We start from the raw sequence: 22884 nt of genomic DNA, 5'->3' as shown, positions 1-22884 counted from the left end.
TTGAAGCCCCAGCGGACGTCGAGTTTGGTGAAGTAACGAGCGCCTTTGAGCCGGTTGATGAGGTCGTTGATCAGCGGAAGGGGGTACCGGTTTTTGACAGTCATCGCGTTGAGAGCACGGTAGTCCTGGACGAAGCGGAGTCCGCCGTCCTTCTTCTTGACGAAGAAGACCGGAGACGCCATCGGAGACTTGGAGGGGCGAATCCGGCCTGTCGAAAGCCCTTCCTCAATGAATGCGTCGAGCTCGCGTTGCTCGAGGGGCGAGATGGGGTACACCTTGCAGTTGGTGGGCTTAGCGTCAGGGACAAGCTCAATGGCATGGTCCCAGGCTCTCCGCTCCGGTAGTGTGTCGAAGGACTCCTTGTTGAAGACGTCCTGGAACTCCTTAGCCCAGTCCGGGATCTCGGAGGGCGGAGGGGCAGAGTTCCTGGCAAAGGCTTCGGCCAGGCGCTGCGAGACGGTGCTACCTGGGAACGAGGTGTAGAAGATGCGGTCACCATCTTCGAGTTGGTCATCTTCGTCATCCGAGTCCGAGTCCGGTGTCAGATCAGGCAGGTCGGAATCGAGACCGGAGTCGGAATCGTCTCCGTCCTCAGGGCCAGAGAGGTCCATAGTGCAGACCGAGGGGAATGGGCCGGAGCGGAGACGCTTCTGAAGCGACCGGAGTCGCCGCAACTCGGTCCGTTCGACGCGCTCTTCCTCACGGCAGGTTGAGCAATTGCGGGGGCACCGTGTCATCTTGACCTCCTTGGTTTCCCAATTGATCTCTGGGTTATGTTTCCGCAACCAGGAATACCCCAGGATGAGGTCTTGCTTGCCAAGATGGGTGACGGCCAGCTGAACTCGTTCGGCATGGCCCTTGTAGCGCAGGACCAAGTCCGCGATCTGTTTGATGGAGCCAGCGTCATTGGGGGTGCCATCGACATTGAAAACCGGAATCGGCTGATCGAGGGTGCGGACCGGAATGCCATTCCGAGCAACATAGTTCGTGTCAATGAAGTCGGAGGTGGCACCACAGTCGACAAGCCCAGAGAGTGAGAGCTTCAGCGCGCTGGTGGTGGACTCGAGCTCTAACGGGAGGTGGAGGGAGTTCGCCCCAGGGGCAGCGGCAACGGTGTACTGCTTGGGCAGTTTCTTTTCCCAGGCAGTGAGGCGGCGGAGGACGATGACCGGAGTCGCGGGCGGAGTCGGAGACGGAGTCGAAGGGGGCAGGAGAGGGTGTGTCTTTCGTTTCGGGCTCATTGTAGGGCAAGGAACTGCATTCATCATACAAAGAGGCAAAACGATTTATAGACGCGAACGAGGGCACACCAGTCACTCGTCGCGGGGGGGCAAAATCCTCTCCGGCCATCGACTCCGCTGCCGTCTCCGGCAGGGCAGCTGTGTCCGTGTAGCGGGCGATCAACTCCGCTAACATCTCGTCACCGAGTTGTTGGATCACCTCGTCGAGGATGTCCATTGAGCGGACATCGGCGGGAGGGGGCAATCCCGGGCGAGATGGTTTGGGTCGCCGCACCTGAAGCAGGCGCGACGAGGGGCACCCCGAGCCCTGGTGCGATCCAACTCCATAGGGACGGGAGCTGGAGGCGCCGGAGCGGGGCGCGGGCCGCGGGTGGCACGACCGGAGCCACCGGGCGGAAAGGGGCCGGAGCCGGGATGCGGTTGACCGGAAACGGAGTCCGAATCAAACCGCCAGGCGTCTTGGGGGCGGCTGACTTGATCAGCTTGGCCCGGACCAGGGCCTCGTATTGACGGAAGGCCCGGGTGCGCCAGCTAAGGTAATCCCGGAGGTCCGGGGGGTCGTTCGAGGATGTGATTCCGTTATTGATCAGGGGGTCAAGTCCGTGGCGGAACTTGGTCACCTTGACCAGCGCGTCTTGAATCCGGCGAGGTCCATCAGGTCCTCGAAGTCGTCGGTGTACTGGTAGACATCCTTTGTACCCATGTGATAGGCGGAAGTCTCCAGCTTGGAGAGAGCGTGATCTTGCTCATTCTCCTCGACGAACCGGAGTCGAAACTCGGAAACGAACGAGCCCCAGGACGGAAACGGAAACGGGGCTTTGCTTCCGTGGCGCTCCGCCCATTGCTGAGCGGGTCCTTCTGCCATGAACGACATGGCACTTTTCCTCGCTCGCCTCTCCGTTGACCACGAAGGCCTCAGGGGCAAGGCGGGCGTAGGTGCGGACCGCGTAGAGGAACGCGCGGCCACGTTTCTGGTCGCCGTTGAAGGTGAACGGGGGGTTTGGTCGCAAGACCAATTTTGAGGCAAGGTTGATGTCGCCAAAAAGGGCTTCGGAGTCGCCCTGGACCGGAGTCGGAGTCGGAATCGACGTCTCCGGCGAAGGTGTTTGGGGTCCGCCAGCATTATTAGCGGCGGCAGCGGCAGCGGAAGCCTGGTTGGTGAGTAAAGCAAGGGCCTCAGTTAGGCTATCGATTTATATGATGGTCAAATGCTACTCTACTACATGCCTTTTATACTAAAGCATACAGGAGAGAACTGAATGAAAGGAACAGGAACTAGGAACGAGTCCGGAAAGGCGGGACCGACGGATCAATGCTGACTAAGCAACACTGATGAGCCTCGGAGGCTCGTCACCTCCTCCCAACTGAAAATGTGACTGTCCCCAGTCACAGCTGAAGCAAGTAAAATTCAGGGAAAAGATCAAAGAAGGGGATGGTAGACTTCATCAAGTCTGGAAACTTATCCAAAGAGGAAGTCCTAAAGCAACTGCACCACTGTCTGACCAGGCGATCGATTGGCCTGCGAATCAGCGAACAGTGTGAATGCAGATCAGAAGGTTGATCCGGATCAGAGAAAGCGGCCGGACGGTCAAAAGACTGTTGAAGGTTGGAGAAATGCAACTGAGTGCGGGGAAGTAAGTGATATGGGTGTGGGATTGAAATGGCAGGTGTCGAGGGAGCTGTTCAGAGTATAGCTCGTTCGAGTGGAGATCCGCGGAGGTGTCGACTGTGGAGTGTGTAGTGGGAGTGTTGTAAATCAAGCCATAAGTTGTAGCATCTGGAAGCAACAAGCATGGGAGGACAATCTGGGTGTGTGGAGTCTGAAGAACAGAATCATTGTATAATTTATGGTGCAGAATCGGCGTGTTTCGGACGTTCTCGGACGACATTTGCGACCGTTGTCACGCATCAGTCACGCGTCATCTTTTGCTTTTGTCTTCCATCGTCATCAACAAGCACCCGGTTAATTGTGCCCAAGACGACGACTAGAACGGCTGGGAAGCGAAAGAATGTTCGACTGAGGTCGACGGGAGGTGCAGAGGGGTCGAGAATGAGGAGGGAGTCGAGAATGAGGAGGGAGTCGAGGAATTGAGCGAGAGGGGGCTGATCGTGGAGGCGGTGCGAATTGGCGCGGGAACGGCGAAGGTGAGTGGTCCTCAGTGACGAGAGAGCTAATACTGAGGCTGCAGTCGCAGAAACGGGCCAGAAGCAGTCCGCTTTGGCACCGGGACTGCCACAGGGCGGCGGCGAACGTCTTCGGCGGCTTTGACGGCGGGCTAAGTGCATGAAATGAATGCCCCTGCGCCGTTGTTGTTGGATGCGAAACGGAGGGCCGGCAGAGGAGTAGAGGAACGAGGAATGGACAGCTGCCAAGGAACGGCAAGGACTCGGGTTCGTCAGTCAAGTAGTGCGCTTTTCGCGGGCGAAACGACAAAGGTACGTGGTGATCATTGAGAACGAACCCAAACTGAGACTATGGTCCAAAACAGGGCCGTCCGCGAGCGCTGTCGCTTACTAAATGGCAAGATACCATGGATAACAGCCCAGCGGCTCGGCAGAGCGACAAAGCTCGAGTGGGTCGAGTAGTGGCCGAGGGGACTGAGTTTTGAAGGGCGAGGGTCCGCGCAGACCAGGTGAGTGCTAGTCCAACTATTGGCGGGCACGGCGCGCTGAATTGTGCGTGCGGATGTAGCGCAAATGGAGAGACGACAGAGGCCGTTGTCCCAGCCGAGCGAATGGACGGCGAGAGATGTGCAGGACTGGGTGAGTTGACCAGCCGCAACAGGGACACGAATGCGGCGGGGTGGGACGAGCTTGCCGGGAGCAGGTTGACGTGGTGCGGCTCCTTTGCTGATGATGGAGACGAGAGAAAATCCTTGGTAAGTGCTCGTTTGGCAAATATGCCGAGTGCTGAGCAGTATTTCCAGCGCAAGACGTTGCAAAAAAAAACCACGGTGGTGCGAGGCCACAGAGGAGCACCGATGGAATTGGAACGGGCCGAGAGGGCGTGAAGAGATCGAATTTGTCGTGCGAGGTGGTTGCCTGCATATGTCGGGGGGCGAAGCAGATGGGGTGGTGTCGAAGAGGGGATGCGCGGATGTCGTAGACGTCGAGATCAGCTTTGGCGGATGTATATGGCAAGAGAAGGAATCAATAGAATTGGCGATCAACGCAAGTGGGTGTCGATAGCATGTAGAGCTGTCAGTGGAGTGCGTCAGATGCGATTTAAAGTACCCTCGCGGTGGGCTCCAAATGACATGCTTTCTCACAACAGTGAGAAAAGACAAGAAAATGCCAGAGTCCTTCAAAGGGCTCCAACAGCAACTAGAGCTAACAGCTCAAGAGAAAGAGAAGGAAGAGAATATGATGGTCAAATGCTACTCTACTACATGCCTTTTATACTAAAGCATACAGGAGAGAACTGAATGAAAGGAACAGGAACTAGGAACGAGTCCGGAAAGGCGGGACCGACGGATCAATGCTGACTAAGCAACACTGATGAGCCTCGGAGGCTCGTCAGTAGCTGACTATATACTGCTTGTCCGTAGCTGCCGCTGTCGGGCACAGAAGGCTTGGGCGGCGTCGCAGGCGAGGTCCCAGGGCGACCGTCGGGAGGGCGTTGACGGATCGGTGATTGTGCGGGCGAGATGGAGGGCCGGACCGGAGACGGAACCGGAGTCGGACCGGAATCGGAGGCGTCTCCGAGGGGCCGAAAGGGAGGTTCCCCTGACAAGGAAAGCACACACGAGAGGAGAGACAAAGTAGTTCTGGAGGTGATTGATAATGGCTACCATACATTGTTTGTAGAGGCCAAATAACGGGAAATAAAAAAAAAAAAAAAAAAAAAACCAACAGAAATTACCAAAAAAAATGTAACTGTTAGATGATTATAAATTTCATGACTTGACTGTGTTGATTACTTATGTGGGCCCAACATGTAATCAGTGAGATATTGAGCTGCATCACTGTTTTTTTTAAAAAAAAATGGTATCAAATGTTGCCCAAAAATCCTTAAAAAAATGGGAAAAAAAACATTTCCGGGTTTCCAAAATTTGGGTATAATTGCAACATGCTAAATTGATTGAAATAGTAAGTACAGTAGTGTTGCTATTAAATAGTATAGGAAACAATTTTAAAGTTCAGACTTTACCTTATCCCCCATCATAATATATTATTACTCTTATATATTTTGGCATTAGCTTTTGATACTTGATTTGCTCCACACTTCCATTTTTGGGGTCACTGCTGTTAAAGTCCTAAATTGGTAAGAAAAGCTGTAAAATGTGACCAATCCTAATTGAAATGCAGAGCTGTAAGTCATGCCTTGCACCCAGTACTGTGAACAACTTACTAGTTGTTCTTAAGGTCAAGGGGGTTCAAGATCCTTATCAGGCACATGGGGCAGGGGGAGGGGGGGCGGGGGGTCCCAGGGGGGTAAAAAAACTTTTTGTATATAAAAGATTTAGCCTTATATGGGTTAAAAATATAGTGCATACACTCCAATTTCTATAGTTCACAACTCTCATACTTATATCTATATACTTTCAGGCCCATGAGCTTGGATAGCCCACTCTGTCATAGGTCCATAGACAGGTAATTGATGAGAGGTGAACATATTGAAGAGTTGATATGGCCTACCATGTGTGTTTGTATCAGGGAAAGCCCCCTTTCGGCCCCTCGGAGACGTGTCCGATTCCGGTCCGATTCCGGTTCCGACTCCGGTCGAGCCCTCCATCTCGCCTGCACAATCGCTGATCCGTCAACGCCCTCCCGACAGTGGCCCTGGGACCTTGCCTGCAACCTCCGTGGCTGCTGCTGCGGGTTGCCCTTACAGTTTGAAGGTTTCAGGTACATACATACACATATACACATACACATATATAAAAAATTTTACAAAAAAACGTTTCACAAAGATTGAATTTTCTATCCCACTTTTTGATCACATCAGTGGTCACATGATGCGAATCGTAGGAACATATTATCCGATATGGCAGGAGGGGGGAGGGGGGGGGTCCCCCAGGGGTCGGGAAAAAAACTTTCCGGCCCTATATCCATGATTCGAGACTTGAACCCCCCTTGCTTAAGGTTCTTTACAAGTAAATATTCTCAAATTGCCCACAAATTGATAAATAATCACAAATGTTAGTGGACTTTGGTTGCACTCAACAAGAGATATTTAAGAAGGCTATGGAGCATCTGTGTGCCATTCTATGGTCAGCGGCAATGTTCTTAATTTAGAAATTCATGTTATTTAAGCAACATTCAAGTTCAAAGCTGGGAAGCCCTGTCTAGTTATATTATATTCAGGTATATCAATATTCGAGGTCTATACTGATATCATATTATATCCATAACATTCAGAATATATAGTCAATGTTTATTCAAAAGGTATTTATTCATGGCCAGCACTGTTTAAGAGCATTATAGCAAAAATCTCGAAAACGCTAATCTCGACAGTCCGGAATTGGTCCGGAAGAAGTTGCAAGATTTAACGCATGGCTAGAGCACTCAGCATCTTTCAGGCATACATCTCGAAACTCACCAAAGAAATAGCGCTCATAACTTGTCAGCTTTTCACATTCCTTGCTCAGCGCATCGTTCTCCGTTTTGGAGTACCGACAGATGCCGCGCCGCGACTGGCTCTTGGACGTCTCCTCCAGCGTCCTCTGGAGTTGCGCGACACGTTCGCGCATTTGGTGCACCCGTGGATACGCCTCTACCGCGGTTCCAAGCGCCTCGTTCCAGGCCGCGGTGAAGCTCGAGAGGCATGTTGCGCTGTGCTGTCCAGGCTCCGGCGGTCTGCAAGCGGCCTTCGCGATGGGCAGGCTGCCGGTGAGCGGCATTGCAGAGAAGGCTGTCCACCTGGTGCTGAGTGAATAGTATCCCGCCAAGATGCGTTTCTGATGAACGTTGTCCATGCCACTCAGACTCCACTGGTCGAGCGGCGCAGCGGACAACTTTTTGAGCTCGTTTTCGTACAGCGCGGCCAGGAATGGCCGGTTGTTATGCTTTGCGGCTGCCTTCAGAGCCGGACCGATGGGAAGATTCCCAGAAGATAGGCGAGGCAGCCATGCCTCGACAATTGCGCCCTGGACGTGTTCGCTCTTGATACCATGTGCGATGTCGAAAGACGTGACGAAGTTGCTGGAGGTGAGTTCATCCTTGTGATTACAAGCGAAGACATAGATGGCGGTGGACACCCAGGTTTTCCAGTCGGGCATGTCGTACTTGATTGCAAGTCGGCCGATGCCAAACACATCGCTTAGTTCGGAGAATGGCGGGGTGGTATACTGAGGGTGGGGACTGAAAGCGAAGCACCGGGGTAAGGAGGAAGGAAAATGGCTCAAAGTTTGGCGTACCCACGACAAACAAATTTCAGCAAAGCCGCAAAGTCTTCCGGCGCATCGTCTAGAAGGTCGACAGGATCGTCGTCAGTTGTGCCCTGGCGTTCGAAGAGGACAGAGAACTCTGGAACCGCCTGCATGTTTAGTAGGAAGCTGCGATGAATCTACTCGGCGTCAACATCAACCCAAAAGGAACGACTAGTACTTGTAAGCACCTTGAATAGTGTTTGCTTGACCCGGATGACGCAAAGATCAGCCGCATCTAGATAGAGTGTTGGATGACGTTGCGGCCCGGGGCCGTCCCTGGAGCGTTTGAAGGGGCGTGGCGGTGGGCTTGTGGAGCGTGTTCGTCCTTCTGAATCCATCGACTTGGAGGAAGTGGTGGTTAAAAGGAAAGGAGAGAATGTGCACATGACCCGATTCTAGTCTAGGAATTGATCGGATGAAATTCTTTCCAGGGCCATCAGCTTGGCTTGAACGAGAGTTTTTTTTTGCGAAACTTGAATCTCAGAAACCTGAAAATTCAAGTTTCCCGATGTACAGCAAGGCCTCGGGGAGCCTGGGCCGTCAATAAAGGCAGGGGACTATCCAATAAGGCACCTTCCGCGCCCAGTCATCCCATTCCTTCTCGAATCGATCTTTTAGCATCTGGTCCTCCTTCTTCATCCGCGAGCGCAGCCCGACACACGCGAGCCCGATTCCAGAGATCCAAAGAGTACTCAGTGCCCCTCGCTTCGGGCCCAACAGGCACTCCACCGCCCATGAACCGGGCGTGAGCGTGCAGAGGGCAACGCCGACGCCAGATAGGAGCGCGCCAGTATAGCTTGGGTGGCGCACCAGCCCGTAGACACCGTTGGTTACAAGATGCTGTTCGGGATGCAGCGCCAGCTCGAAGGTGAAAAAGTGCCGCAATCGGGCGTAGCAGTGGAGGCGAAGCGCAGAGCCGAGGAGGTTGAATGCCGCGCCAATGAGGAAGGGCGTGGTGAGTGAGAGCTTACCGGAAGCATTTAGAGGGTCGAGACGTCGGAGTATCTGTGTTGCTGTGTCGGCAGACAATAGAGAGCCGGATAAGTGCTCGGCCGCGAGCAGAGCAATCTCCGCTATCCCGCAGGTCCAGAAGAAGCCCTGAAGTTTCGTTGAGTCCGGCTATTTACTTGGCAAAGTAGATTGAGGCAGTACATGGACGCACAGATGCCCAACTCGACCGACCTTGAGGAGCAGCGGGAACAGCCGCGGCGCAGCATGCTCAAGCCCGCTCGGGGGCAGCCGGTCCTTCTCGGCGGGGGGAGGGTTGGGCGGCGTCATTGTGACGTGTGCGCCAGCCGCGACGGCCAGGAGCAGCGGGATCTTGAGCCCCGACGTCGAGCTCATGGACGTTTGGCGAGAGAAGTGGGTTGACGTGTCAGCATCAAATGGATATGACGTCAGCATTCCCTCCATCAATTTGTCAACAACTTGGAATCTTGCTAGACCTCAAGTTTGCCTGTCTTCTATTCAAATCGTCAAAGTAGTACTGCATCTAGAGCCTCAGTGCCGGTGGAGGGTGGTGAATGTCACCATCATGAAACTCGGAGTTAGGACGCTTGAAACACCCTGAGCTAAATCCTTGGCTAAATCCGAAGCTTTCAAACGCCAACGATCACATTGGATGATTTGCGCGAAGCGAACAACTAGTGAGCGCTTCAAAAATACACACCCACCTACCATCTCGACAACAAGGCAGTTGCGATGGCGCTGCGACTGAACCTTCGCAGACACATCTTTCATGCCCACGTCGTGGAGCAGAATGTGTTGGCCGACGCCGTTGTGGGCGTCCGCATGCCTGTCGCATACCTGTTCGCCGCTGCTAAGCAGAGATATTTTCGGTGCCGACTTGCTGCCCATCCCGGATCAGATCAGTTATCAGGGCGGAGCAATCGACCCGATACCTCCGAAGCGGCCGATTCCCACACTTTTTTTTTTGCTCGTTATCTCCCGACCGCCACGTCATCGACTTTCTTCACAGCCAGCTCACTTTCCTCCCTGGCTGGGACCTCACGATGTTTGCCCTGGCCATCGCAATGACACGCTTGTCCCGTCGCGACTTACCATGGCCCCGGTGCTTCTTCTTCGCGAAGCAGCGGAAGCCCACCCCATGGCCTGTCATGCTAATCTTGGATCGCTCGCTCCATGCGACGCATGGGCCCACTTATCGCACAGCGTGGCCCCATCCATCACGGCCCCGCGCTTGTGTCTCTTTGCCCGGAATATAAACCAAACCGCTGCGAGCTAGGCCGCGTCGTGTGCCGTTCGTCCACCCTTACCCCCCCTCCCCCGTCCTACCTGCGGCGTGTTTACGAGCAACGGAGAAGATGTCGTCCATCAAGAGCGGAAAGAGCGGGCAAGACAGCGCCAGCCCCGACTTGGAGAAGCAGGCGGGTGTGCAGGAGGTCGAGGGCGTCGATGAGAGGATAGGTGAGTTGTCCTTCCCCCCCTTCTCTCGCATTCTGTTGGCTTTGGCGCTGTGGAGTCCACAGTCCCTGGTTTGGTCCATCCAGACTAGCCTCGGTCTAGGGAGCCACCGTTCCTGCCCTTTGCCTTTTGTCGCGCTACGTAAAACGGAGATTGCGGAGACTAACCATTTATGCCCACTCTATTTCCCACCACTCTCCGTTTCCATTCTCACGCGTCCACACAGACAACCTCAACACACTCGACGCCTCACCCACCTCCGTTGACCCGACTTCCTTCTGGGGCCGCACCCTTGCGCTCAGCGCCACGCTTGAGCGCAAAGTCGGCATCGAGGCCCGCGGAATACAACGGGTGCCGGAAGATCAGCGGTTTGGCGGCCCGAGTGCGAATTTCTTTATGTGTGTTGCACCAACTTTTTGCATTTCAATATTCTGAATTGCTCCCAGATGGATAGCGGCAAATACCGTGTTGTCAACATTCGGCATCGGAGTCCTGGGCCCCGCGATATTCTTCCTCGGACTCGGCGACAGCATGCTCGCCATCTTCTTCACTAATGTCTTTACCGCCATCCTCCCCGCGTACATGGCCACTTTCGGCCCGAAACTCGGCCTTCGCCAGATGACCTCAGCGCGGTACTCGTGGGGCTGGCACGGTGCTAAAATTGTCGCATTGCTGAACTGCATTGCCTGTGTTGGCTGGAGGTGCTTTTCTGTGCTAAATGCTGTTCTCCCACTGATTGATTTATAGTGCCATAAACTCCATCGCTGGCGCGCAGACGCTGCGTGTCGTTGCCGATGAGACGATCTCTGACGCTGCGGGCGTAGTCATCATCGCTATAATTACCCTCGCGCTCGGCATGCTCGGCTATAAATACGTCCACATCTACGAAAAGTGGTCCTGGATACCCACCGCCATCACCTTCTTCATCGTCCTGGGATGCTCCGCGAAGTACCTCGTGAACGTGCCCATGGGAACGTGCGTCATTCTGCTGTCTTCGCGCTCACGAGTTGATTGTTTGCAGCGGCCAGGCCGAGGCCTCCAACGTGCTGTCCTTCATGGGTGTCATATTCGGGTTCTGTATCGGGTGGGTCTCCCTGGCCAGCGACTACAACGTCTACCAGCCCGCCGAGACACCGGCCTGGAAGACCTTCGCATGGACATACGCCGGCCTCATCTTCCCTCTAGTCCTTCTAGAATGGCTCGGGGCGGCAATCGCCTGTGTTGCAACGGGAAAAGCGCCGTCAAACGACGTCTGGGCGACGGCTTACACTAACAATGAGCTTGGTGGCCTACTCGGGGCAGTACTCGTCCCCGTCGTGGGCAAGTTTGGCAAGTTCTGCATGGTATTACTAGTTCTCAGCGTGGTCGCAAACAACATCATCAGTACGCTCCATTTCTTTCTCCGTATCGACCTCACCTTCGGGTAGACGTCTACTCGATGGGCATGTCCATCTCCGTCATCGGCGTCTGGCTCGCCAAGATCCCGCGCCTCATCTGGCCCGTCGTCATCACCGCGATCTACATTCCGATCGCCATCGCCGGCGCGGACTCGTTCTCGACCTCGCTCGAGGACTTCATGAACGTGCTCGGGTACTGGCTCTCGATTTTTGTGACCGTCGTCCTCCTCGAGCACTTCCTCTTCCGGCGCGGGGCGTACGCGTCGTATGACGTCGCGCACACGTGGAACCGGCAGGACCGCACGCCCGTCGGGATCGCCGCCGGCGCTGCGTTCCTCTTCGGCGCGCTCGGCACGGCGATGGGCATGGCGCAGGTGTGGTATATCGGCAAGATCGGCGCGCTCGTCGGCGGGGCGGCGAATCCGTTCGGCGGGGACATCGGGTTCGAGCTCGCGGCGGCGTTTGCGGGGGTTGTTTTCGTTCCAGCACGATATCTTGAGTTGAAGTATATTGGGAGATGATGAATCAAATAACTTACACATGTATTCATTTTTTATTGTGATGACAGCGGTGTTTAGTGCGGGCCCTAAATAAGTATCTTTGAAAAAATATATAATATATTCTGAATACTAGGATTATAATATTGCCCTCCCTAAATCCTAAATATCAATAAGTATGATTATCATATATGTGTAAGGGCAACCCCGGAGGCCTGAGATCAAGGTCCTAGCAGGGGAGGATCCAAAGCGTGAACATTGGTAAGCGAATACAAATGAAGCTGACCTAGCAGGGGAGGATCCAAAGAGAAGAAACTCTGAGGGTCCGCCTGCTAGGTAGCTGACTATATACTGCTTGTCCGTAGCTGCCGCTGTCGGGCACAGAAGGCTTGGGCGGCGTCGCAGGCGAGGTCCCAGGGCGACCGTCGGGAGGGCGTTGACGGATCGGTGATTGTGCGGGCGAGATGGAGGGCCGGACCAGAGTCGGAACCGGAATCGGACCGGAATCGGGCGCGTCTCCGGGCCGAAAGGGAGGTTCCCCTGACATCACCCCCCCCTTTGAATGCGGCGTCTCGACGCATAGACCGGAACGGAATCGAGTCGAAGGTCGCGGAGGCGATGTGTCGTGGCTTGCCAGGGTACTTACGATAGAACTCCGCAATTTTCTCCGGGGCGAAGACACGGTCGAAGCGGACCCACTGGTCTTGTGATGCGTCGTAGCCTTTCCATCTGACGAAGTAGTTCAGCCGTTTATACCTCACCCTTGCGTCCAAGATTTCCTCTACTTCCCACTCCGGGACTCCGTCCTCGAGGTCCGGAGGGGGCTGGTCGTAGCCGGGGCGTCCGTCGAAGGGGTCGTCCTGGGCGAGCTCGAGCTTGACGACGGGGAAGACCGGGTGGAGCTTCAAGTAGCGCGGAGGGAGGTTGGGCTTGTAGGCACCTTTGCTGATCTCCGCGACTATCTTGAACGGTCTGAGGCGGCGATGGGAGAACTTTTCCGAGGGGCGAGTCGTCCTGATGTCAGAGGCATCCAGCCAAACACGGTTGCCAACCTTAAACTCCGGAGACGGAGTGCATCTCCGGTCGTAGTAGCGCTTGTACTCCTCTTTGGCCTTTGTGAGCGCGGCCTTTGCTTCGGCAACACCAGTGGCGATCCAGTCGCGGAACTCATTCACTGACTCCATGGCGGAGCGGACTCCGGGTTCGAAGCCCATGCGTGGGAGCCGGCCGGAGTCCGTCATGAACGGGACTTGTTGCATGGAGGAGTGAACGTGGTTATTGTAGGCAAACTCCGCAGCCGGAATCAGCTCATCCCAGTCGTCCTGCTGATAGTTGGTGAAGATCCGCAAGTACTGCTCCAGCTCCTGGTTGACGCGCTCTGTCTGACCGTCTGTCTGCGGGTGGTACGCGGTGGACGTGGCGGGCTTGATGCCGATCAGACGCCAAAGTTCTCGGGTGAAGTCCGCGATGAACTGCGAGCCGCGGTCGGAGACGTACTTCTCCGGAGTCCCGTGATGGCGCCAGACATTCCGGTAGTAGAGGCGAGCCGCCCCTACTGCGTCGACCGTGGTGTGACACTCCGAGAAGTGGGCACGCTTCCCAAGGGTGTCGACGACGACCATGATCGCGTCGTACCCATGGGCCTCCGGAAGCTCGACGATGAAGTCGACGGAGACGGTATGCCAACGCTCTGGGGGCGTTTCCGTCGGGTGCAGCTCTCCAGTGGGGCAGTCTCCGGAGTGCTTTGGTGCGACAGCACAAGTCACAGGTCGCAACATACCGGCCGATATGGCGAGACATCTGAGGCCACCAGTAGTTCCGGGAGACCAACTCCAGGGTCTTGAAACGACCTGCGTGTCCGGCGACTCGGGTGTCATGGCAGAGCTCGATGATGCGTCTCCGGAGGTCCTTGTCTTTTGGTACGACGATCTTTCCTCGGAAATGGAGAAGACCGCCGGAGACGGCCCATTCGTCAGAACGTGAGGAGCGGGGGGCCTCGAGCTTGACCTTGAACCTTAAGAAGTTGCCGGGCCGCTAGTGCGACGGGCTCCTCCAGGTCAGGCTCACCGGAGAGGGCATCACGGATGTCACGGAGGAGTTCAGAGCCGGGACCGGAAACGGAAACGCCCTCGAGTGCGCGGACGTGGAAGAGTTCAGGCCGCAGAAGGACGACATCGGAGTTGTCGGAATCGACTCCGTGGTCGGGTCTCCGGGAGAGGGCGTCAGGCCGACCCATATCGCGGCCAGGCTTGTGGTGCAGCGTGAAGTCGAACCGGGAGAGGTACAGAGACCACCGGGCCTGTCTCCGGTTGAGGTGCTGCGTCTTCCTGAAGTACTCCAAATTCTTATGGTCAGTCCAAATCTCGACAGGGTGCGCGGCGCCCTCGAGGAAGTGTCTATACTCCTCGAGTGCGCGGATGATCGCGAGCATCTCCTTGTCGTGGATTTCGTAGTTGCGTTGGACATCATTTAAGCTTTTGGAATAGAATGCTACAGGGTGCCACTTCCCGTCCGGGGCGGATTGTGAAAGAACCGCCCCCGTCGCATAATCAGAGCTGTCCGCCTCAAGTCGGAAAGGCCCTGCGTCGTCCGGAATCACCAGGACCGGTTCCGAGGTGACCGCGTCCTTGATCGCTTGGAACGCGGAGGCCTCCGCGTCGCCCCAAGTCCACTGCTGGTCCTTCTTGGTGAGCACGAAAAGAGGGCGCGCGAGGGTTGAGAAGTCCCGAATGAACCTGCGGTAGAAATTAGCGAACCCAAGGAACTGCTGAATGTCCTTCTTGTTTTCCGGAGTCGGCCAAGCGGAGACGCCTGCGACCTTGACGGGGTCCATTTCGACATGGTTATGGGAGATGATGACTCCGAGGTACTCGATTGACGATTTTTCAAAGTCACACTTCTCCGCTCAGAGGTACAATTTGTGCTCTCGGAGTCGCCGCAAGACCTCCTGAACAATCTGCCGGTGTTTCCGGAGGTCGGAATGGGCGATCAGGATGTTGTCAAGGTAGATCATGACGTCTCTGGAGAGGATGAGGTCCTGGAAAATGTCATTCATCATCGTTTGGAACGTCACGGGAGAGTTTGTCAGGCCGAAATACATCACCAAGGGCTCGAACAGGCCTCGGTTAGTCCGGAAAGCCGCTTTCCACTCGTCACCTTCCTTGATCCGGACGTTGTTGAACCCCCAGCGGACATCGAGTTTGGTGAAGTAACGAGCGCCTTTGAGCCGGTTGATGAGGTCGTTGATCAGCGGAAGGGGGTACCGGTTTTTGACAGTCATCGCGTTGAGAGCACGGTAGTCCTGGACGAAGCGGAGTCCGCCATCCTTCTTCTTGACGAAGAAGACCGGAGACGCCATCGGAGACTTAGAGGGGCGAATCCGGCCCGTCGAAAGCCCTTCCTCGATGAACGCGTCGAGCTCGCGTTGCTCGAGGGGCGAGATGGGGTACACCTTGCAGTTGGTGGGCTTACACTGCGGGCAATGGAGCATATTCCGCCCTGGAATATGTTGAGAATATTCTGAATATTACAGGGTGTATTCATTCCATTTTCTAGGCTGGAATATGACAGGAATATCCGTGGAATATTCTCAATTTTCTCACCATCTGCCATGTATATGACAGCCCGGAAAATGTTGGGCAGATCCGTGGAATATTCTCAATATGCCTCATGTTTTCATTCTGTATTCCGGCCTGGAATATATCACATGTTCCAGCCTGGAATATTGTGATCAGATTCTGAGACTATCATTGATTGGGATTCTGATTAGGATTCTATAAAAGCGTGATATACCACTATATAATCACCCACATATTGACTAGTACATACTGTAAAGACTAACCTAAAACAAATCAAAGGAAGATTCTCATATTCATATTCAGGATTGTCAACGAGCACTATCTATTTTAACACACAGATTGTTGCTGGCCAAAATTGAGGTGGATCTGCTTGGAGTACAATGGTTCTACTGCTGCAGGTGACATTCACATTTCTAGATCCGTTGTGCGCGACTAGTACATGTTGGTGTTGGACTGGATCTACGGGGATTGAGACGCAACTAGGTCCAGCGAGGATAGATCTGCTTCCCAGCCTCACGACCTCGTCGCTGATAAACCTTTCAATTTCCTCGCCCGTTTTCGGGCACTCGTCGCTATAGTCGCCATCCTCCGATAGCTCCGACTTATCAATTATCGTCTCCGAGTAGTCGTTCCTGATGTCCCTGCCCTCAAAATGCACCCGCAGCATCCACACACCGTGGTCACGCAGAAACTCTGCGGCGAGTGCGTGCGCGGTCGCTGCGGTGTGCACCTTGTTGAACTGCACAAGCAAGATGAGCCGTGCGCGTTGACTTCTGGATTGGGAGACAAGTCGGCGAGTCGCGGTTGGCCAGTTGTGCAAATCCGATCAGACCTTCAGTCTGAGCAAGCTCATCCGCCTCGTCAGAGGTACCCAGTCCAAGAATTGTTGCAGCGGCTTTGACTACTGTGCCGTTGCCCATGCCCGGCCACACTGTTTGACAAACACATCCTACTCCCGTCTTTGTAACGTTTGCCGCTCGTCATGCAATGTTGTGAGTGCATCAAGCAATCGACGGACAGTAGCTGCACATGGATGGCGCGGAGAATCTGCCGTTACAGCTAATATCGCAAAGCTCGGTTGCGGCACGGGTGTTGTTGCCGTTGCCGAAACGATCGAAAGTCGTTTTGACTTTGCCGAAGTCTTGGATTTGACACTCATGTTGTCCGGCGAGTTGCTGTTCAACGAGCCGTTGTCCTCCCCGCCACAATCGCATTCCGTCCTCACTATCTCAATGCCCCGCCCGTCCTCCATCTCGTCATCGTCGTCCTCAACACGGTCTGCAATCTTGACCCCCGTGAAGCAAGCTGGTGCGCACAGCCACACTCTTTCGCTCGTATGAGCAAAAGGACATCGTACTGTGCAATGTCATAGACGAAACCATATCGATCTGTCAACGGCTCTTCCACCCGTTCGCAGTAGGCGCAGACCGTGCAGCAGCAGCAGACGGAATTGGGATCGAGAAGCGAAAATCGCGTGCTGTAAGCGGAGTGTATGTCCGGGAAAAATATTGTGTGGGTGGTTTTGCCATTTGCGGGATGATTGATTCGAGCGGTACTGAAGGTGCCCTTCTGGAGCCTGTTCCGTTGCCGCAGAAGTAGCCGATTGGGTTTGGGCAGACATAAGACCAGCAAAGAGCGGGGCAGGATTAGCTGCGTTGGCCATAATTGCAGCCGCCATTTGCCACTCCCGCTTGTCTTGCCCCGAAACCCCGCCTGGCTCGCAATTCCCGCACTGCCCAGCGCCCGACTGAATTGCCTCTGCAGGTGAAGTCAGCGGTGGACTGAGAACTGCGATCGGGCCATCAGCAGAGGTATCCACTTCTGTAGCAGCCCGTCGTTCCCGATCCCGCCGTTCCTTTGTGGGATCCCGCCAAACGAGACCCTCATCACGAGCATTTCTGACTAGCTCCAGCGCCAGTCTCGCAATGAGCGGCTCTGTGTCTTGTCCGCCGTCAACAAGATTGCTTGATGGTTCCGCTGTCATGACACGAGTGGCGTTTACAACAGCTCTTATTGCGGAGCCTTGAATGAGTGGAGTAGAAGGAGCATCTGACTCTCTTGTCTATGCCGTAGATACCCCGGTTGTCGAGGTACCATCTGAACTATCGAGTATTGTCGTTAAATGTGGAGCAGCCGCGATTACAGGCGAAAAGGGAGGTGACACCATTGAGGCGGGCGGGTTGGCACCTAAAGCCGTGGAATGAATAGAAGCATTGTCGGATAATACAACACTTTGTCGGCTTGAACTCCCCATCGACAAGCTCAATGTGCCAAATACGCTTCGCACTGTCCTTCTGCGGTTGCCGTTGATAGGGTTTGCGGTAGGCGCTCGTGGAACGGCAGTAGCACCAACAGTAGAATCGTCTGTTTCGACAGATGAGTTGCTTTTCGGAGGGGATTCGAGGGGAGGGGGGATGGCGGGCTTTGAGACGGACCGCGGACGACTTTTGGTCCACCACGTGCCAACCCATTCGCCCATAGAAGGTCTGTCGGGACGGGGCCTAACAGTTGTATGATTGGAGTTGTCGCTAGTTGTTGTTGGATCGTCGCTAGTCGGGAACTCGACAGAAGGGGAGGTCTAAGCACTGGTATTGTTTACAATGGGGGTCGGCGTCGCGGGTTCTTCCTTGGGTAGACTTCGAGGAAGAAATACATCATCTTCAAGAGCCTCCGTCAGCGAGTCTTTCAAAAACTGAACAAATTCGTGATCAGAGTAAAGACAGAGTGAAGAGCAAGACTTGCACACCAAGAAGCTCTGCTGCCTTTTTACATGGTGCTTCTCCTCGTCATCATCTGTGAACACAGATTGGATGACCCTTCTCGCAACTTCCCTCTCTGACACGATCTGAAGCTCGTTCACTAGGGCCTCCGCCCGTTCCCTCCTCGCAGCCTCCTTCTCCTTCAGCGCTTCCCGCCCTTGTTCAAGCTCAACACGCGCCTTGGAAAGGTTGTGCAGATGGCGGGTTGCATTGACTGGAAGAGCAAGGATTTAGCAGAAAAGAAGCCAGAGACAGCAGAAACACGCACTTGTGCTGACATGCGCGCCGAGAGACAACCAGCCGCGGGCGTCTGCAGCCGCAGCCGCTGGGCTGCTGGCCTTGCAATCTTCAGGAGGGGGAACACCACAATGGCGCTACCTGTGGTTGAACTCTCAGCCAGAACGGGCACGAATTGAGCCCAGCGCTCACCGGTCTTGCCCACAACGCCGCCAACCGGCCGATGCGGCCCGCCGACAAGCGCCGAGACGCGCCGAACGAGTTGGGAGATGGTGTTCGAGCCTCCCCGGACATGCCCGAGGGACACTGGCGGGCGGGCAGTCTGAGCATAGTGGTCTCGTGAAGCAAAAGGTGACCTCACCGGCCTATGCACACCGCCCACTGACGGCACCCTCAGCAAGCTGTCCTGCCTCAACTTCTTCAACACGATCCCGTTTGCCATGCTGCACGCTCCAAGTGAGCGCCACGTTGGTCCAAGTCGGGAGTATGGCAGTGTGATGACAGCAAGACTCGGATAGTCACACGACCACAATAAAATCATCTAGTATCTTCAGTTCTGGACATATTATTGACGATTTGCATACTACACAGGTTAATCTACTTGCCAAACAATTTCTAGTCCTTAAGAATATATCCAGCAGGTACTATTGCCGAAATACTTGAAGCTTTGGGCCTTCAGCACATGCCACGCCACGCTGCTCGCGACGCCCAGTTGCCCTGAATGCCTATGTGTTCCGCGCTGGCCCGTCTGAGCACGTGCATGGGCCGAAATTGCTGGCGCCGAACGCCGCAACTTGCTCTCCAGCACGGCTCCATGTCCAGTGTGGCTGCTGTTGAGACAACCTGACAAGTGTCCAGGTCCCGCCTTCTAATTAGCCTTCAACACGCTCGTGGTCTCTTCCGCGGTCGAGTGACCTGTAAAAGCAAGCTGGTCGACATCAAATTACGCGCAAACTCTCCTTACTTCCCACCCACACCCTTCACTTTGACTTCATTCTCAACTCCACTATGGAAAGAATACCACATGAATTTCAGGTAGTCACGAAAAAGTGAAATTCAACCCAAACCAGTATGAATTTCAGGGGAAAAATTAACCATTCCACCCAAAGTTCAAATGAAATTCATGCACCCATATTTTTGGAATCTACTCAAGAAAATAATATTTTCAATTTCATGGTAAAAATTGAACATTTCATGTCCTTTTTTCGCCTTCACATGAAATTCAGGCGGTTCTCCGTTCACAGTGCTCTCCCCACTTCGTTGTTCCCCAACGTTATATTTACTTCGCGACTAAATCTCTATTTTCCTATCTCCTACTTCTTCTGCCTTCCTCGTCGTTCACCTCCGTCTGCTCCACTGCATCACCCTGCTTACCCAATAGCTTACGCGCATCGTCTCTCGGACTTGCGCGTTTGCGGTCTACTTCACGTAAGTCAGCGCTACATTCCTCGACTTTGACTTTATCAGGCTTACCTTGTTCCAGAGCTCATCCGGTCATGAAGGCAAGTAAGTGTCATCTGCTGTTGTCCGTGCTTACCTTGTTGTTGCGTTGACTCGAGCGAGCAATACCCTCCCTATCAAAATGTCCTGCAGCGACTCACCTGAAACGACCACCACTCAAGTCCCGCAACAACCGCGCCAATTGCCGCTCGCAAATGTCCATATTGGCTCATAGCCTGGTGCTAGTCAGTCTCGGGCTTGACAAGTCGTTCCATACTCACATTCTTGCAGATGCCTTCTTGCGAGACGATTGACTGAGGTGCGTTGAAGTTGCTGATTGATTACCTTGCTGCTGACTCGTGCTTGTTGTAGCTGCAGTGGCCAACAAAAGTGCTGCCTGGCCTTGCGACGGATTCTCTTTGACGTTGTCGAAGGAGGCGGGCTCGCGATATTGAAGCGCAAGTTTCGTTGTTGATTGAGCTTGCTGTTGCTGATTTTGGCTCGTTGAACCTGATACCGTTGCGTGCGGATTTACAGGTCGGAGGTGGGCCGGTCGTTGGATGCGATTACGAGGGTGTCGTGGTTGTTGACTGCATGGAACCGGTTGTTGTTGTTGGCGACGAAGACGAGCCCGTCGCTCGCGATTCACTAAAGGTGAGTCGCCGTCGTCGATTAAGCTTTCCTGCTTACCTCGTTCCAAAGCCGCCTCCCGACCCTGCATTGTTCCCCACCTGCTTCAAACCCCAAACAACTCCTCCTCATCGCGTTCTCCTACTAAACTCAGTTTCTGAGTTGCGCACACCGAGAAATAGTCAGTTTCGCGTTGACCACGGCGTTGGGCCCACTGACCTCGTTGCAGACCTATTGAGTCTGGTCTCGGTTTGGGCATTGCGCGGACTGAGATTTTCTGCAGCGTTTGCTGTAGAAATAGTCAGTTTCACACAAAACGTCGTTTGTCCCATTGACCTCGTTCCAGCCCTCAACCGCTCTGCCCGATGCCCGTTCTCTTCACCGACACCAAATCGCTGCCCGTCGCCTTCAACACCGAGGAACCGCGTTTGCGCTGCCTCCCCCCGTAAGCCACTGGCATTTGCCCGTTGCTGCCCGGCCTGCTGACCAAGATGGCTTTGCAGGGTTGATTCGGTGGGTTTGTCGTCGTCGCTGGCGTTGGCAGTCGACACAGCCGGGCCATTGTCAGAGACGAGGGGAAAGCGGGGGCGTGGGTCGGGGCTAACGCGTCAACGTTGTCTGGGCGGCCACTCCCAAGTTGCTGCCGCGAAAGGCGTGCCGACCCCAGCCGTTTGGAAGAAACCGGGCGGACCGGGGCAGTGCAACGATTCGGACAGCGTGCCGGCCCAGGGCGTAGTCAGTAGTCTGTCGTGAGTTGCCAGAGGGGAAGGGGAAGCCGGATAGGCGCCGGCACAAGTTCTGGTGGCGGCGAAATGCTGCCGTTTGGGCCGGAGAGCGTGTGGTAGGTGTTGCCAAGTCGCTGTCGAGCGTTAAGTGTAGCCTGGTGGTAGTGTGATCGCTAGGGATGACGGGCGTGCTGGGCCGGAGTCGCCGGACTCATCACGATCCGCCGCTGCCCTATTGCCGTTTCTCTCTTACATCCCGCTGTCCCGAAATTTGAGGCGGGTATGCCCGTTTGTGGAAGGCTATGGTCGTTGAAGAGGCCGTCACCGCAAGTAATCGGGATGAAGGACAAGAGGAAGAGGTACGAGTCACGAGTATGTGACGGCACGCGCAAAAGGTGAGCAAATATCTTGTTGTTTCTTCTACTTAATACAGCAGGGTACTGACATATATTCTACTATACTGTCCTGCTGAACATGCCCGCCATTCTAGCTGACTGAAGATAAGTCATTCTTAACTTTGATTATTCATCCTGCTTACCTTGTTGTAGTCGAGCGCGAATACTGTTCCACGTCGAGCCCGGAAGCAACACTAAAGCCAAGTAAGTTTGTTGTCCTTCAATTCATCGGGCTTACCTTGTTCTTAGTGACGCGGCACGTTTGCCAGAATATCAAGGTGTATGCGCTTGACTAGCGTTGAACTCTGATCCCGCAAGTAAAGGTAAGTGAGTTAGCAATTCATCTACTTCCAATTCTGACTTACCTCGTTATCGAATAGCTTCATTTGTCGCCGCCGAAGACCTCGGAAACAAATCTACAAGTGTGGCTCGTTGTTAGTGTTCACGCTGACTTTCGCTGCTCAAGCGAAACTGAAGGCCAGTAAGTTGGTAATCCATATACTTTGACCTGGTCATTTACCTCGTCGTCAATAGCTTGAGCTGCAACGGTGAGCGCGCTAATACAAGTCCAGATATAACGACCTTCAATCTTCCGAGTCAGCCCTGCGAAACTGAAACATGTAAGTCTCCGTTTGGACAAACAGGACAAACACAGACCGTACCCAAGTACCAAGTTGCGATCGCGCTTCAATTCGGCAGCGCCGCTTCCACAGAAACTCCACATTCGCGTCAGTCGGCTGGTTAAAGCAACTATGCAAATATCTTACCCAGTTGTTTAGCTATCCGTTGGTCCAGAAATCCGCGTCCGCTGTCTTCTCAGAAGAACTGCACATATTCAGATAACTGGGCTGTGTGAGTCGTTCTCTTACTGCGACTTGTTTCCTGACACGCTTCAGAGAGCGACCATATCGCTCCATTAGTCGCCTTCGACAACGACACCGTCAGCGTTGACGATTCGAGAATGTCGATCGGGACTTTGGGCGATCGCGGGACCTTGGGCGGATAGTCGTTCGTCGCAAGAATGGCAATTGAAGAAATGTGAGTCTTAACTCCCTGGATTGAACGAGTCGACTTACCGGCCCCAGCTCCTGAGCGAATTCGATTCGAGCCGCCTGTTCTCAGTGTTCTGAAGGTGAGTTGTTTTTGGTTCAGTTGGCTATCGAGTCCGACAGGAACGAATCTGGAAAACA

The 22884-nt window shown here is 54.3% G+C and overlaps 4 protein-coding genes across 4 annotated transcripts; 1 reads left to right on the top strand and 3 right to left on the bottom strand.

Moving 5' to 3' along the window:
* Positions 1-6729: 6729 nt before the first annotated feature.
* MIND_00576000 (Protein-S-isoprenylcysteine O-methyltransferase) lies at positions 6730-8956 on the bottom strand (the record flags this gene model as incomplete). Its single annotated transcript, XM_037362522.1, has 6 exons — positions 6730-6740; positions 6784-7544; positions 7601-7749; positions 7801-8007; positions 8186-8710; positions 8795-8956. The coding sequence occupies 6 exons, from the start codon at positions 8954-8956 to the stop codon at positions 6730-6732; spliced, it is 1815 nt and encodes a 604-aa protein (XP_037220443.1).
* An 884-nt stretch (positions 8957-9840) lies between these two features.
* On the top strand, positions 9841-11954 carry MIND_00575900 (Cytosine-purine permease; the record flags this gene model as incomplete). Its single annotated transcript, XM_037362521.1, has 6 exons — positions 9841-10039; positions 10263-10434; positions 10483-10737; positions 10784-11011; positions 11058-11419; positions 11464-11954. Exons 1-6 carry the CDS (start codon positions 9937-9939, stop codon positions 11952-11954), a joined length of 1611 nt encoding a protein of 536 aa, XP_037220442.1. The 5' UTR covers positions 9841-9936.
* Positions 11955-16457: 4503 nt separating this feature from the next.
* On the bottom strand, positions 16458-17987 carry MIND_00575800 (GTPase activating rab protein; the record flags this gene model as incomplete). Its single annotated transcript, XM_037362520.1, has 3 exons — positions 16458-16864; positions 16937-17557; positions 17603-17987. 3 exons carry the CDS (start codon positions 17985-17987, stop codon positions 16458-16460), a joined length of 1413 nt encoding a protein of 470 aa, XP_037220441.1.
* A 99-nt stretch (positions 17988-18086) lies between these two features.
* On the bottom strand, positions 18087-18834 carry MIND_00575700 (TBC-domain-containing protein; the record flags this gene model as incomplete). Its single annotated transcript, XM_037362519.1, has 4 exons — positions 18087-18200; positions 18255-18481; positions 18536-18641; positions 18697-18834. 4 exons carry the CDS (start codon positions 18832-18834, stop codon positions 18087-18089), a joined length of 585 nt encoding a protein of 194 aa, XP_037220440.1.
* Between the last annotated feature and the right edge of the window lie 4050 nt (positions 18835-22884).

This window comes from Mycena indigotica (assembly GCF_014461135.1).
Source record: "Mycena indigotica strain 171206Taipei chromosome Unknown Mind.scaff0005, whole genome shotgun sequence".
Classification (NCBI taxonomy): Eukaryota; Fungi; Basidiomycota; class Agaricomycetes; order Agaricales; family Mycenaceae; genus Mycena; species Mycena indigotica.
The sequence above is the reverse complement of the archived record's forward strand: the minus strand, read 5'-3'. Positions and strand labels throughout refer to the sequence as shown.